Genomic DNA, 15,726 nt, shown 5'->3' on the forward strand with positions numbered 1-15,726 from the left:
AATTTACACTTCGGGTAGATTGGTCTCTCTAGCAAAATTTCCAAATTTGTTTGTCATAGATGTGACATTGAAAGTGACCGAATGGGAACCATATCTCAGTGATAGTAAAATGACACTGATTGACAACCTAAGAAAAGAGTGGCTGAGATATTCTTCAAATATTCACCACAAAAGAAAAAAAAAATCTTATGTTTTTTGAAATGTCCGAAGGGTGAATAATGACAAAAAAAATATTTTGAAGGAACTTTTCCTTTCTTGCAGGTATATCTCATTATAATTAAATAACAATAAGAATAATAAACAAGAAGAACAAAGAAAATAATTTATTCTTGTTACATCACTCCTTTGCCTCAGAAAAGATCCTTATATAACATGTTTGTCTTATTGTCTGCCACAGAAATCGACATTACATGCTGGGATACAGACCCTGTGATGGAAGATGATGAATAGGAGTGACTGAGGGAAAAAGAGGCGACACCTCTATGTAAAACTTATTTTACAACAGTTTCAGAAGTCTTGCATCAAAATATTTTAGATAAAAAAACAACAACAAAAACAATGTTAGCCACAGAAGAAAAGGACTCAGGTTATTGTTAAAGATGCCAGTGGGGATGACTGCTCTTGGTTCATGTATGTGTGTGTTTATTATTTATTTTGATCTTTTTTTTTCTATGCAGAGTATAGCACAGTGTGTCTCTAGCGCTCACCTGTGTTGTATCGATCCCTGTGCCTAACAGGTGTGTGTAGTAGCAAATTAGACCATTCTGTTTTAGTTTCTATATCCTTTATCAAAACAACTCCCTATAATCTTAGTTGGTTAGTTGAATCATGTGTTTGAGTGTTATGCTTTGATGACTCAATCGATCAGGGATGGTCGAACCCTCACCTTCATAGAAGCAAAGGCATGTCAGAACTTGATTTTAGCTTCAGTTAAGTGAATTGTACTTAGCAATTGGAAGGGGGTTTATATGTGGTTATGAAAAATGTTGTGTTGTGCCAATTATTTTGAGTATGACGTGTAAGTTTTACAGCCTTTTAGGACTTTAGCTCCAGGTGGCATATGTATATTTTGGCTACATATGAGACAGTGTACATAAACAGCAGTTTTTTGTTGGAAAAACTGCAATAGATCTTTGATTTGTTGAGAAATTTAGGCAATAACAGTTCTAGTGGACTCCATTGGGAATTGTTATATATATATATATATATTCTGTAGTGAGTGTGTGTATTATTATTGGAAAGGCTCAGGCCTGAAACATACTCTACGTAAGTATGAAAATGGTGATGCAAATACAAATGTGAAGTCCTGCTGTACAGTAGATATTAGTAGCAGCCTTAATGTGTTGTTCCAAGAACACTAGTTAAAGATGATAAATAAAATCATTTTGTTTTTGGCAGAATAAAGTGAGTTTTTGGAATGATATGAGGGTGAATAAATGACGACAGAATTTTCCTTTTTGGGGGAAGTAAACCTTTGAGAAGCCAAAATAAATACTTTCAAATTTAATATTATTCAAGTATTTCACTATAAACATAGGCAGTTATCTAACTTGCTTACAAAGACTCAAACTGTAACTCCATTATGACATTTTTGTCTTACAAAAGTTGGTTAATGCTAATGGTAGCTATAGCGCCCGATTGGCACTGCTGAGAATGCAATGCTTAGCATCTTGTTATGAATTGCATACTTTTAACACATTCTAGCAAACTGCGATTAGTGAAATAAAAGCATTTGTGTTCATGTACTTGCGTAGAGTATCGTTTCGACCTAAATATTTTTGTGGATGTAATTTTGAACCTTTTAAAATAGATTTATAATCCAAGGGAAGGAAATAATTTCTAATTGCAGATTTCAAGCCACGGTAACCCCTATTATTGAAATATAATATTATTATGACCTTATAATCTTTTTTAGGTTGTTGCTAGTTTAAAAAAAATCCTAGAATTCCTTCACAGTATGTGACCATAGCATGTCCAGAAATTTGTAAAGACATTTTTATTTTAAGATATTTTAGATTTACTCGGGTCTAAAACCCTACAGCTTAGTGATATCCGGTTCAAAAAGGAATCACTCGATGTAACCGGATCTTCTTGAACCAGTTCACCAAATTTAACTGAATAGTTTGAAACGGTTTGTGTCTCCAATTAGCATTAATCCACAAATGACTTATGCTGTTAATTTGTTTAATGTGGCTGACACTCCCTCTCAGTTAAAACAAACTAATATCCCAGAGTAATTCATTTACTCAAACAGTAAACTGACTGAACTGCTGTGAAGAGAGAACTGAAGATGAACGCCAAGCTGAGCCAGATAACGAACAAAAGATTGACTCGTTCTTGAGTCAAGAACCGTTTCTGTCGGATTCGTCCGATTCGAGAACCGAGGAGCTGATGATACTGCACGTGTGATATTCAGTGTGAAGCAGACTGACACACAGTGCGTCTGAACTGAACCGGTTCTTTTGGTGATTGATTCTGAACTTATTCTGTGCTAACGTTATAAGCGCGGGTAAACCGCAGGCTTGAATCAAGGGCAATCATCGTAATGACGTCATTACGTCAAGCGCAAAAGAACCGGTGAACCATTTTATTCAACCGGTTTATTGAATCGAACTGTCCGAAAGAACTGGTTCACGGAAAAGAACCAAACTTCCCATCACTTACCGGTGATCCAAAAACCGATGCAACCGGTTCTTGACTTGAGAACGAGTCAATCTTTCGTTCGTTATCTGGCTCGGCTCGGTGTTTATCTTCAGTTCTCTCTTCACAGCAGTTCAGTCAAGTGTACTGTTTGAGTAAATGAATTACTCCGGGATATTGGTTTGTTTTAAATCAGAGGGAGTGTCAGCCACATTAAAAAAGTTAACAGCTTACATCATATGTGGATTAATGCTTATTGATGAAGCGAACCATTTCAAACGATTCAGTTAGATTTGGTGAACTGGTTCAAGAAGATCTGGTTACATCAAGTGATTCGATCGTTTTGAACTCACAAAAAAAACCCCGGAAGAGTAGACGATGCTGAATGCTATTTTTGGACCAAAATGTATTTTCGATGCTTCAAAAAATTCTAACTGACCCTGTCTGAACTGATGTCACTTGGACTACTTTGATGATGTTTTTATTACCTTTCTGGACATGGACAGTATACCGTACATACGTTTTCAATGGAGGGACAGAAAGCTCACAGACTAAATATAAAATATCTTAAACTGTGTTCCGAAGATGAACGAGGTCTTAGGGGTTTGGAATGACATGAGGGTAATTCATTAATGACATAATTTTCATTTTTGGGTGAACTATCCCTTTAACTGCTAAGTTATCACCAACCACTGTCTCAGCCGTGACTAACCCCGGTCACCTCATACTTCTAGTCATAGTGTTAAGCGGCTTCATAACATCTTGGTTTTACAAAGGATACCTAGAGAGGTAAAGAAAGCAATAAGACTAAACCAATAGTATTGTTCTGTAAATAGCTTAAATTTTGTGCTCATGTTAAATGTACTACAATCACTAACATGTATTGGTTCACCACCATTGAAAAACAGGGGTTGGTGTACATTTGGATAGGGGTTTTGATGTTTCTTTAGTGAGAGAAATAAGGTTGCTCAGTATGAAACCTAATAGGATGTAACCCGCATCTTTAACAGTAACTTAGCCCCTTTTGAAATGACTTCCATGTATTTACGTTCACCCTCCTACCTCCTTAGTGGTGATTATTATTATCTTTCTCCCTCAAACTACTAGGAGACTACTACTACCACTACTATTACTATTAATACTACTGTTCTACTACAGTCATTTCTTCTTCGCCCCTGAAGCAATGCTTAGCGACTCCCGGAAGTAATTTTTTATTAATTTTTTCTATCTCTTCCTTTTCCGTCCGCTTCTCACATGCTGTTTTTGAAACAAGCACAATATCTTTTGTGACATGCTGTGTGCTTATGTATGTTAATAAAATACTTTCAAATCCTTCAGCAAACATGTTTACTTTTATGTTTTTCTACATGCAACAAAATGAACACACAGAACTGTTGAAACACTTGTCTTAACTTTAGACTTTGTACCTCAGTTTTATTGATCAGATATCAGGAATTCACTGGCCCTGTTTGTATATTGTGAATATTTTTAGAAAACAAACCAAAAATCCTCAAAACTTTCATATGAGCATGAAAATATATAGCAGCTATGAATTAGTAAAGCCTGTGTACACAAGCACACACGTTGCATGCTACATGATCCCTGCATGAAACTCATTCACGGTTTGCCATTCAAAGTTCATGTTCACAGAGAAAGAAAATGTGCTCTGGAGAATTTGGAGTCTAAATTCGGTGTCAAATGGGAATAAAATTTAGTTTAAATTAAGAATCTTACCAGATCGAAAGAAATGTATGCACAAAACCCCCTTTGATTGATAGATCACAAACGGGGAACATCTGATACATAATATGTCTTGTATATGCTAATTTGCATATCACAATCCACTTATCATATCAGTGATGGTACTGCTCATTTCATCTGTGCAAAAAGATTCACATAGTTTTTCTATGGTCACTTAGCAAAACATTGCTGGCAGAGAGAAAACAGTTTACATCTCTGTCTTTAGCTTCTGTTGTGATATAACTGAAAATATAAAAACATAAAGGGTAAAAGCAGATACAATTATTTTAAACAACTGTACTCACCCCAGACAATCAACCGTTTCCTATAGATTCATTTTACAGTGCAAGTATTTTGGGGGCAGTGTTTTTGAAATGAGAGTTAGGTGCAGTAAATTTAATTGATTGTCTCAATTCAATATTTTGTTCTGTGCAAAAAAATTAAAATAATAATGTATATATATATTCAATTTGCAAAACAGTGTCTCAATAATGCAAAATGATAGTTAAAGGCAGTTCATCATTGAATTCAGTTATGTCATATCTGTTCAGTTTAAATAGTGTCTGTGCATTTATTTGCAATCAAGTTAATGATATCGCTGTAGATGAAGTGACCCCAACTAAGCAAGTCAGAGGCGAGACTAAACCAGTAGTTCAATTCCAGGCTGCAGCAAAGTCAGATTGTGCAGAAGAATCATCTGTTTCCTGTGGTCTTGTCCTGGTGGTCCTCTGAGACGAGGTCTTTACAGGGGATCTGTATCTGGGGCTCTAGTTGTCCTGGACTCCGCTGTCTTTCAGGGCAGTAGAGGTCCTTTCTAGGTGCTGATCCACCATCATGTCTGGATACGTACTGGATCCGGGTGACTGCAGTGACCCTCGGATCTGGATACAGACTAGATCTGGTGGCCACGGTGACCTCGGAACAAGAGAGAAACCGACAAATATTAGCGTAGATGCCGTTCTTCTAATGATGTAGCAAGTACATAGGGTGTTATGTGAAGTGTTTCCGGTTCCGGTTTACCTAATTAATGCAGCCTAAAAATCCTTTAATGGATTTGGATATTAAAAGCATATTAGTATGTTATGTGTAAGCCAGGTTAAAGAGACGGGTCTTTAATCTAAATTTAAACTGCAAGAGTGTGTCTGCCTCCCGAACAATGTTAGGTAGGTTATTCCAGAGTTTAGGCGCCAAATAGGAAAAGGATCTGCCGCCCGCAGTTGATTTTTATTATAGGTATTATCAAATTGCCTGAGTTTTGAGAACGTAGCGGACGTAGAGGAGTATAATGTAAAAGGAGCTCATTCAAATACTGAGGTGCTAAACCATTCAGGGCTTTATAAGTAATAAGCAATATTTTAAAATCTATACGATGTTTGATAGGGGGCCAGTGCAGCGATGACAGGAACGGGCTAATATGGTCATAATTCCTGGTTCTAGTAAGAACTCTTGCTGCTGTATTTTGGACTAGCTGTAGTTTGTTTACTAAGCGTGCAGAACAATCACCCAATAAAGCATTACAATAATCTAACCTTGAAGTCATAAATGCATGGATTAACATTTCTGCATTTGACATTGAGAGCATAGGCCGTAATTTAGATATATTTTTGAGATGGAAAAATGCAGTTTTACAAATGCTAGAAACATGGCTTTCTAAGGAAAGATTGCGATCAAATAGCACACCTAGGTTCCTAACTGATGACGAAGAATTGACAGAGCAACCATCAAGTCTTAGACAGTGTTCTAGGTTATTACAAGCAGAGTTTTTAGGTCCTATAATTAACACCTCTGTTTTTTCTGAATTTAGCAGTAAGAAATTACTCGTCATCCAATTTTTTTATATCGACTATGCATTCCATTAGTTTTTCAAATTGGTGTGTTTTACCTGGCCGCGAAGAAATATAGAGCTGAGTATCATCAGCATAACAGTGAAAGCTAACACCATGTTTCCTGATGATATCTCCCAAGGGTAACATATAAAGCGTGAAGAGTAGCGGCCCTATTACTGAGCCTTGAGGTACTCCATACTGCACTTGTGATCGATATGATACATCTTGATTCACTGCTACGAACTGATGGCGGTCATAAAAGTACGATTTAAACCATGCTAATGCACTTCCACTGATGCCAACAAAGTGTTCAAGTCTATGCAAAAGAATGCTGTGGTCAATTGTGTCAAACGCAGCACTAAGATCCAATAAAATTAATAGAGAGATACACCCACGATCAGATGATAAGAGCAGATCATTTGTAACTCTAAGGAGAGCAGTCTCAGTACTATGATACGGTCTAAATCCTGACTGGAAATCCTCACATATACCATTTTTCTCTAAGAAGGAATATAATTGTGAGCATACCACCTTTTCTAGTATTTTGGACAGAAAAGGGAGATTCGAGATTGGTCTATAATTAACTAGCTCTTTAGTTCTTTTCCATTGTGAGTGTTTATCTCAGAAAGTGTTCTGTAGGTCTATTTTTGCGGACTCGTACTGCTGTACTTCGACCCAAAAGGGGAAAGGCTGTGGGCAAACCATAGTGTTGATCATAGTGGAGTCCCCGCAAGCCCATGTCTGTGTGAGTCCGGCCTTTACTAGGCATGGTGGAGATGGCAGAGGCCTGAGGCTCAACTGGCAGGTTGTTGTGGTTAAGGTCCATGGTGGACAGGAGGTGCTCCAGTGAGTCCCAGCGCCTGGCCGAAGGTAGGCATATTAGGGAGGAGTAGTCACGTTCAGGAAACATGGTCACAGGGGCCATCTTGCTGGTCTCAGACTCCTGATGCTCCCTAGAGGGCCTGGATGCAGGTTTGGTGTTAGTTCCATCTCTGGGGTCAGCCAGAACCTCACTGTAAGGGGGTGGTGGATCCTCCATCAATACAGCCTCTTCGTAGCAAGGAGGTTTTCCAAAGACATCTGTGTCTGTTGAGAAAAAACAACCAATTCAGCAAAGAACAGGAAGTACAACAGACACTGAAAGCTGCACCAAGTATGCAAGGTTTTAGTGGCAAAGTCCTTCACTTCATTTACATTATAAAAACTTTTGCCTCATGAGCCCAAGATATTGTAGCCCTTTTTTTTTTCAAGTCAGACCAGATATCATGAAACATATGTAATCACACAGCTTATCAAATGGTAAATGGACTGCATTTATATAGCGCTTTCAACAGACCACATGGCCATCCAAAGCGCTTTACAAATTGCCTCACATTCACCCATTCATTCATACATTGATGGCAATGTCAGCCATGCAAGGCGCCATCAAGCTCGTTGGGAGCAGCTTAGGTGTCTTGCTCAAGGACACCTTGACACTTGGTCAGGTGGAGCCGGGGATTGAACCACCAACCTTCCGGTTTGTAGACAACCTACATGAACCACTGAGCCACTGCCACCCCATCAGATAATAATTAAAAAAAAAAAAAAAAAAAAAAAACATGTATTTAACATGTATTACTGCATGTAATCAGAGGACATTAAACAACATAAATGAGAACCCTGTACATTTTTATTAGGTGAGGGTTGAAGAACTGAAGCTTTTATCATTTTCCCCAAGGTGACTTCTCACTCCTAGATGAAAGCTAGAATAGATTTTCTCCTATAGAGGAAGTCATAAACCAGCATATTGAGGTCAGAGAAAAGAATGTGTTTGGCTGTGACTAGGCAATGTCCCCCAATAAGATGATAGGGTGTTCTGGGAAGATAGCACATTGCTATGCTGTTGATAGGTAATTTTAGGTGGTTTCTAGGGTGTTGAGAAAGGGTGTGCTGGGGTTGTCAAAAAAGCCTATAAAGGTGGAATACATTTTTGTCAAGTGTTAGAGTTTGGACGCATCAATGCTATGTACCAAAAGTCAAAGTCAATCTGCAGATTTTGGTCAATCATAGTTGACAGAATTCACACAAAATTATGTGTATTATGGGCACAGACTCTGATTTTTTAGCTTTAGACTATGATTCCTTGTAGTCAGAAATCAAACACTGTAATATAATATCAAACATGTTTGATATTATGAGTCAATTTTAGAACAATGAGTCAATTTTAGAACACATTGTTTTCATTTGTCACGTGTCTCCAAGCAGCAAGGCACATTTCTATAAGAGTTGTGTTCAGAACGACTTGAAAGTCTGGTAGTGTGTGATCCTCAGTTCTTTAGTGTATGATGCCCAGGTGTATTTATGTATTTATTTATTTTTGTAGCCATTTGCTGCAATCCTTCCTGCAAACCATTTGCTGCAATCCTGTAATGCTCATGATAAATAAGAAGAGCCTATAAGCTAAGTCAGCTTAGAGTTTGATGCGTAGTGTTCTTGAATATGTTCAGATTTTTTTTCAGTTCTGCAGTGCATTCTAGCCTTTTTATTCTTAATCGTATTTTGATTCCTTGATATGGCCATCCATACATTCTTCAAACCACTTGTAGGGTCAGGAGTAGATATGGCCAGGCCAAAAATATAAACTTAACCCAATCCCTACTACCCCTAAACCTAACCCTACCCATAAATTATTCCCAAAATCAGTGGGAAATGATAGCTGATTAACAAGAGTCTAAGCACCTAACTCTGGTTGTAAGCCTAAAACAGATATTTTCTGAAAAGTTATATCTCAATTCTGACTGGTTGATTGGAATGTTGTTCCAGGATGTTGATCCAGGAACATGTTGTACTTGGTGAAATCATGCTTGCCATCTGCCAAAGCACATGATTAGACTGGCTCTAAATGCTGCTAGTTCAGTGCTGTACTCTTCTGCCTACACAACAATCACACAAGACTCACTGTTACCGTGTTATACATGAAAGAATGCAGCTTGGACTGCCCTCAGTGTTTGAGGTGTTTTGAGTGGTACAGTACATCTCAAGATGATGATCATTGTTGCTTAAAAAACAACATGCTTAATTAATAAAGGTAATAAAGTGGAAGCATCCTGTGCTTTGTTATTGGATTATGCTGATAGCTATATGAAATATGATAAATTTAAACTGAACTGGAAAGTTTGTCAAGTTCGTTTTGACGAGTTTAAAAAGCCTTTAAGTTTGAAGCATGTAAAGACAGTATGTGAATGCTTAAAGATTTAGCTTATAGCATTATCATTAAAGTGGAAGTCTGTAGGAATTTTAATCAGATTACTGTATGTCTGATTAAGAAGAGACATATATAAGGTGTGTTTCCATTACCCTTCAAATTGTGCAAATTGAAATTGCGAATTTAAAATACACCTAATGGTATATTTTAACAAAGTTTTTTTTAATGCAGTTTCATAACAAGGTTCGGGAGGAGCACGTCAGATACTTACCCTAATTAGCACAGGTGGAGCCACTTAAGATAATCAACCTTAGGGTATAAATACAGCTGAATTAGCCTACCTGTCTCCATTGATGGTTTGTCAGGCTTTTCCGGCCGAGGCGCAGTTTAAGGCCGCCTCCTCTAACGGCGCAGACTGTGCGTCGTAATCAATAGATTTTCAGGTGAAGACGCTAAATACAGATTTGCGGCTAGAAAGTAGTGCGGGAGCTGCGTGGAGTTCCGATCACATACGTATACGGAAATTTCAGATCCAATTTGAGCCTCGGATGCGCTCAAATATTTTATCTTCTGCGACTAAACCGTATGCGAACGCCCAACCGGACGTGATGTATTCTAATCAGATCTATTGGTGCAAGGTCAGAATTACCAATATTTTGTTAACTTTAACATTATTCTTCAAACACAATTTATGTAAAATGGTGGTTTATAATAATTATGGGAGAAATAATTATTAAACCATTATTTACTTGATTAGCCCCATAAAACCTACTGTTTTATTTTGGGGGTCATCTGATTTGTGACGATGTATTCATACATTACATTCATTAAAATTATTAATTAACAGTTGCTGCACGACCAGTTTGAAAGTTCTGCACAACTGCCTAGAGGGAGAAATGTGACAAATCGTGTCCAAATGTCGTGTGCCGTCAAAAATGACGATGCCATTTTTTACCACGAAGCGAAGGCATTTTTTCCAGAGTCGTCATCCACACTGAAATTTCCAAAGATATTATCTGCCTTACCGTGCATGTTTAAACCTCACACAGACATAAGTTTCATGCAATTATTCTGGCAGGACCAATTATTTAGGGACATATTTCACCATTTAATGGCGTGATCGCTTAGAATTTATCTAATACACCATTACCCTTGTTTTGCCGCAGGACAGCAAATGTGGGTAAAATTCTGTTGTCTTTCTAAGACTATAATATAAAAAGCATGCAATTAAATATCTTTAGAAACTGCTTGGAAGTGAATAACACATAACTGCAATTAATGTTATTGCCATAATCATGTCTATTGGTATGTTTTACAAGACTAAATTATATTCATTGTTTTCAGAAGCCTCTGTTTCCACAGTCTATACTACCATGTGAAACCAATGTTCCAAATTTATCCGTTTTGGAGGCTGTTTAAAAAGCCAGGAAGGCCAAAACAAGAGGAATGATGCTTTTCCAACTGGAACATACTAATGTGGACAAAGGCTTAATGAATTGTCAAATTAGGCAACCAATCGCTAAGCTGGCAACACAGTAGGCTACGCATTCATTTTTAGGTTGCCCCATCAATTGTTACTAACCCGTCTACTCTTCCCACAGCCAAGGAGGGGGAAAATGGGCCTAGTGGTTAGAGCGTTTTACCCCTAACCCTAGGGTCGTGGGTTCGAATCTCAGGCTGGCAATACCATGACTGAGGTGTCCTTGAGCAAGGCACCGAACCCCCAACTGCTCTCCGGGCGTTTTATTATCATTATTAGGCGGCCTACTATAATTCAGCTACCAAACTGCTCCATTATTCCATTTCATTTGAGCCTGTAGGCGGTGAAGAAGTCTCAATCCACAAACATACATCGTCTGCAGATACAAGGTATTTCATTGCAATTTAACAGGTAATCTGGAATGCTCAATATTTTAAACAAGCCTCACTAACTAAGTTTAATGCCACAGTTATGTTAGAATGTATCTCATTCTTTTGTTTCTGTGGCGTTGTGTCGGTCTCATCATGAGGCGCATGGTCCGGAGAGCGTATGACCAATGCATCAGTTTCAACTAAACCTTACTCCAAATATATTTACCTGTTTTGAATACTATATTTAACATGTTAATTTACGTCCATATTAGGGTTTAATTGTTGAACTGTAAATGTAATCCTCTATTGTTTCACCATTGACCGATTTCCAGATCATTTAGATAGATAACTTCCGTGTGCAGATGCGGCAAATTTTTCACAAGACAAGCGAGATGACAGTAGTAGCCAATTACATGAACTAGCTGTTTTAAATATAATAATTTAATATTTAAAGGGGGGTGAAATGCTATTTCATGCATACTGAGTTTTTCTGTTCCAAAAATACTCCTTCCGGTTTGTCACAAGTTTCGGAAAGTTTTTTTCGAGTATGGCTCTGTGTGACGTTAGATGGAGCGGAATTTCCTCATATGGGTCCTAAGGGCACGTCTGCCGGAAGAGCGTGTGCTCCCGTATGACAGAGCACTGAGAGGCTGAGCACAGACAATCACTGATCAGAGCGAGAGCGTCGCGAAATGTCACAAAAGGAGTGTGTTTTTGGTTGCCAGGGCAAGACAACCCTGCACAGATTACTAAAGAAAAAACAGCATTAAGGGACCAGTGGACGGAGTTTATTTTTACAGAGCATCAACGGAGTTGTGCAAGTGTTTGTGTTTGTTCCCTGCATTTCGAAGATGCTTGTTTTACAAACAAGGCCCAGTTTGACGACGGATTTGCGTATCGTTTATTTCTTAAGGATGGTGCAATCCCAACGAAAAAGGGTCACAATCGTGCGTTGGAACCGCAAGCGGTGAGTAAAACTGCTTAAAATATCTCTGCCTCCTTGTTAGTGCATCAGCCTCCCATGCCGGAGACCCGGGTTTGAGCCCCGCTCGGAGCGAGTCGTTGCTGCTGCTGCTCTCGTTCAGTTTCAGCCTCGGGATCTGATTCTGGATCATAAATAAACGGCTGAATCTGACTGTTAGCCATGGTTTGTTTTGGATGATGTTTTTTTCCTCAAGGTAATGACACAGTTTCCAAACGCTCTCAACGCAAAAGCCTACTGGCCCTTGTGATTCTTTAGCTCCGCCCACACGTCACGCCTCCAGTCGGTCGTGTTTTTCCGGGAAAAATTGGTACAGACTATCTTTCTCTTATGAATATAACAAAACTAAAGACTTTTTGGAGTTACGAAGGATGCAGTACTACTCTATAGGTACTCAAGATTAACAGCTTACCCGTTCGGTGCCTTGAGTATTGAGCTCCCATTGGACGTCGGCGAGTGTCTCACGGCCACCTAACTTTTCATTCCTGTATGACGGGTGACATTACTCGCTGTACGACAAGAGTCTCCACCTCCCGCCAAACTCTGTCCAAATCTTTTCCCCCCGCCTGGTGAGGCTTACCCGTTCGATGTTCTGAGTCCTGATCTCCCGTCGGATGCTGCGGGTTTTCCTCTTCCCGCTCCCCGGCCGGCTGCTGCGGGTTTTCCTCTTCTCGCTCCCCGGCCGGCGAGGCTTACCCGTCTGATGCCGTTGAGTATTGTGCTCGTGTCAGAGTGCTCCCGGTTGGGTTTTCTTTTCTTGCTGCCCACAAACAGGTCTTATCCATCTGATGCCGTGAGTATTGATCTTCCGTCGGGTGTTGCAAGAGCCCTCTTTGTCGGCGGTCCAAAGCCTGTTTATCTGCTCAACCGAGAGGACTTACACGTCCGTCGTAATGAGTCTTAATCTCCAGTCGGAGGCTTCATGGGTCCTCTCGGTCAGGTATCTGCCCTGGTTGCCCACTGACTAGCAGGGGCTCATTCCGGTCGAGACAACTCGGGCCCTCCTGGTCGGGCAATCCAATTATGTCGCTCCTCCGCTATTGGCCGGTGGGGCTCATCCGTTCCAATGCAGTGAGGTGCTCTGGTTGTGCAACGGCTTGAGCCCCCCCGACCGGGCGCCCTAAATCACATAGTCTGACACAAGCAGCCGGTGGTGCCTATTTCTCCAATAGGTAAAGTTGCAATCACTGGAGTACATAGGCCCTTCCAACCTGCTTTTTAAAAATATCAGTCCCTCCTTTCCGCTATTGCTTTTTGGGGGGTACTCTAGGTTCGGGCCATTCCCGAGCTCGGAGCCCCTTCCCCGGACAGCACGCCAAATATGCACTATAATACTTCAGCTTATTATATGTAAGTATGAACTCGTTAATTATTTTTTTTAAACTCTTCATACATGGCCGCTCTCCAGTATAAGGGGCTTTCCCTACCATTAATGCTTAGACAATTTACACTGCACACATCTGCACAAAGAGTGACTTTGATATGGCCACTGAAGCTGATTGTGGCCACTCGAGTCAATGCTTTTGTTTATTCCAACCATGCCATGCAAATGTAATAACAAATTTATTTTCACAGATTTATAATTAAGAGACATTATGCATTAGAAGGAAAGGGTGTAAGAACTACATATGAAAACTGGAAAAGTCCCAGTGAAACGGTATTTACAACTAAACTAAGTTGTCAACAAAGGTCTAGTCCTTTTTGAGTTTACCAATATTCTGCTACAAGTTTATTTTGCTAATAGACTTAATAGGTCTAAAAACCATTAACCTCAAATATTGATTTCATGAAAATTTTAGGGCATGGTTCATTAAAATTGTTCTTTTGAGCCATATCTTCTGAATATGTGGTTGTACAAATGTATAAACTTCTTAATTATAATAGTCCCTACATCTCTAATTACACACAAACATTTTGTGTTTAAACATCCTACCTTCTGGGACAGTCCAGTTTGCTTGAGGGAGAGTGTGTGTTACAGGCAGCTGTGGAGACATCATTTGAATTGGTGGGCAGAACTGAGGAGGCTCCCTGGGAAGATAACCAATTCCAGTGCACTCCAGAGGCTCCATCTCCAGTGCTCGAAGGCACTGTTCCCTCAGCCTCTCTTGATGCTGGTGCTTCAACTTGCGCTGGGCAAAGCTGCAAAAGCAGCAAAGCATGACAAAGAGAGCCCAGATCAGCCAGAAACCAGCAAAGCATGCCAAAAACTTATAGGTACCCTGTGACATTATCATGATTATGACTTTGATAAGGTTTGGGCCCTCCAGGATCAAGTGGGAAGATTTAAAGTCTTGTGTGGACCTGATGATTATGTCATGGAGTTCACTGACCAAGTCTCATATTTCTACAATTACCATTTTTCTACAAATCATATAGTTTAAAACCACTAAGAGTCTATCCAAGCATTTGCTGAGCTGATTTTCTCGAAGTTAATCAACTGAAAGGTTTCCCACTAAATGGAGGTCAGATTTCACTTGAAGCATGTTCCATGAAAATGTCCCATATATCGCAAACGTGAAAATGAAGAGGTACATTCTGAAGGTCTGCCAGAGCCTCTTTTACAATAAGAAATGAGTATCTGCAGATGCTCTTTTTCTGACAGCAGGTTACAACGAAGCAATGCTAAAGTATCACAGTGTCTGGGTCTCCTCCTGTGTTGTGATCCTCCACTGAGCAGATCAGGGCTCTTCAGAACTCCTGAGGACATCAGCATTCATGCTGCTCAACAAAGGGAGAGAACATAGAAAGGGGCAACCATCATAAGTTATGTACTTGTAATTTTTTCAAAACACAGACCTTTAATATTTCACGCACAATGACCCATTTCCTAATTAACCTCAGCATAACTCTCATAATGACTTTAGGGGGGTAAGTAACAATTTCGCACATCTGTTCTTTCAAATAGATGCAGAATATCGTGCTAACACACTTTCATCAGTTCTTGGCAATTCTTCATTTTCCCTCTCAGGTCTGGCTGGTTCGAAATTACAGGGCTGTGGGCCATCATACATGTTGGCTCTTGCCACCTCTTCCTCATCCGTCAGTCGCTATAGTTCTGATGCTGCGTTCTAGGGAGGTTTTTGAGCTCGTAATCGCTATTTCATAACATGACTAATGACTTTGTACCGTTCCAGGCAAGTTACGCCAAACTTTCTGAGGGAAAGGAATTGTAGCTAGATTATTTATTTTATTGCAACGTTACATTGACCTAAAATCGTTTTTTCAACGTGTACCACTTGCATAAACACTGCATCCATAGGCAGTATTATTCGTAGGGGCTGCCATCGTTGTTTCACGTGCTGTGTGACGTCAGAACTGGGAACTCGGAGTACATCAATCTAGTACGAGTTCACGGGTGGGAAGTCACGGGTTTGACTACCGTTCCAGTGCACTTTCACGGGTTTAAGGTTGGAAAAACACGGGTTACGAGTTGCCTGGAACACGGCATCATACTAGGCTGAGGCTAACTTTCCTCCACTTCTCCCCAACGTGACGTCATCACC

At 39.7% G+C, this 15,726-nt stretch overlaps 2 protein-coding genes across 8 annotated transcripts in view; one reads left to right on the forward strand and one right to left on the reverse strand.

Annotated features, from left to right (window-relative positions):
* LOC113070115 (drebrin-like) overlaps positions 1–684 on the forward strand; it is a 76,235-nt gene extending 75,551 nt beyond the window's left edge. For all 7 annotated transcript variants that reach the window (XM_026243309.1, XM_026243312.1, XM_026243313.1 and 4 more), the window contains one exon: positions 398–684. In XM_026243309.1, coding sequence (XP_026099094.1) covers positions 398–450 — 53 coding nt within the window. In that variant the 3' untranslated portion in view covers positions 451–684. The remainder of the gene's footprint in view (positions 1–397) is intronic.
* Positions 685–6,673: 5,989 nt separating this feature from the next.
* Positions 6,674–15,726, reverse strand: LOC113070116 (proline-rich protein 7). The gene is made up of 2 exons (XM_026243316.1): positions 14,157–15,726; positions 6,674–7,292 (listed from the first exon to the last, which is right to left on the reverse strand). The coding sequence occupies exons 1-2, from the start codon at positions 14,455–14,457 to the stop codon at positions 6,823–6,825; spliced, it is 771 nt and encodes a 256-aa protein (XP_026099101.1). The 5' UTR covers positions 14,458–15,726; the 3' UTR covers positions 6,674–6,822.

The sequence above is a fragment of the Carassius auratus genome, unplaced genomic scaffold (assembly GCF_003368295.1).
Source record: "Carassius auratus strain Wakin unplaced genomic scaffold, ASM336829v1 scaf_tig00002951, whole genome shotgun sequence".
Classification (NCBI taxonomy): domain Eukaryota; kingdom Metazoa; phylum Chordata; class Actinopteri; order Cypriniformes; family Cyprinidae; genus Carassius; species Carassius auratus.

What these genes read in the sequence shown, in the direction of transcription:
- LOC113070116 (XM_026243316.1), bottom strand. Translation starts at nt 14,457, where the DNA reads ATGATAATGTCACAGGGTACCTATAAGTTTTTGGCATGCTTTGCTGGT. An exon ending in AAACTGGACTGTCCCAGAAG is followed by an intron (nt 7,293 to 14,156) that starts GTAGGATGTTTA and finishes TTTTCTCAACAG; the next exon opens with ACACAGATGTCTTTGGAAAA.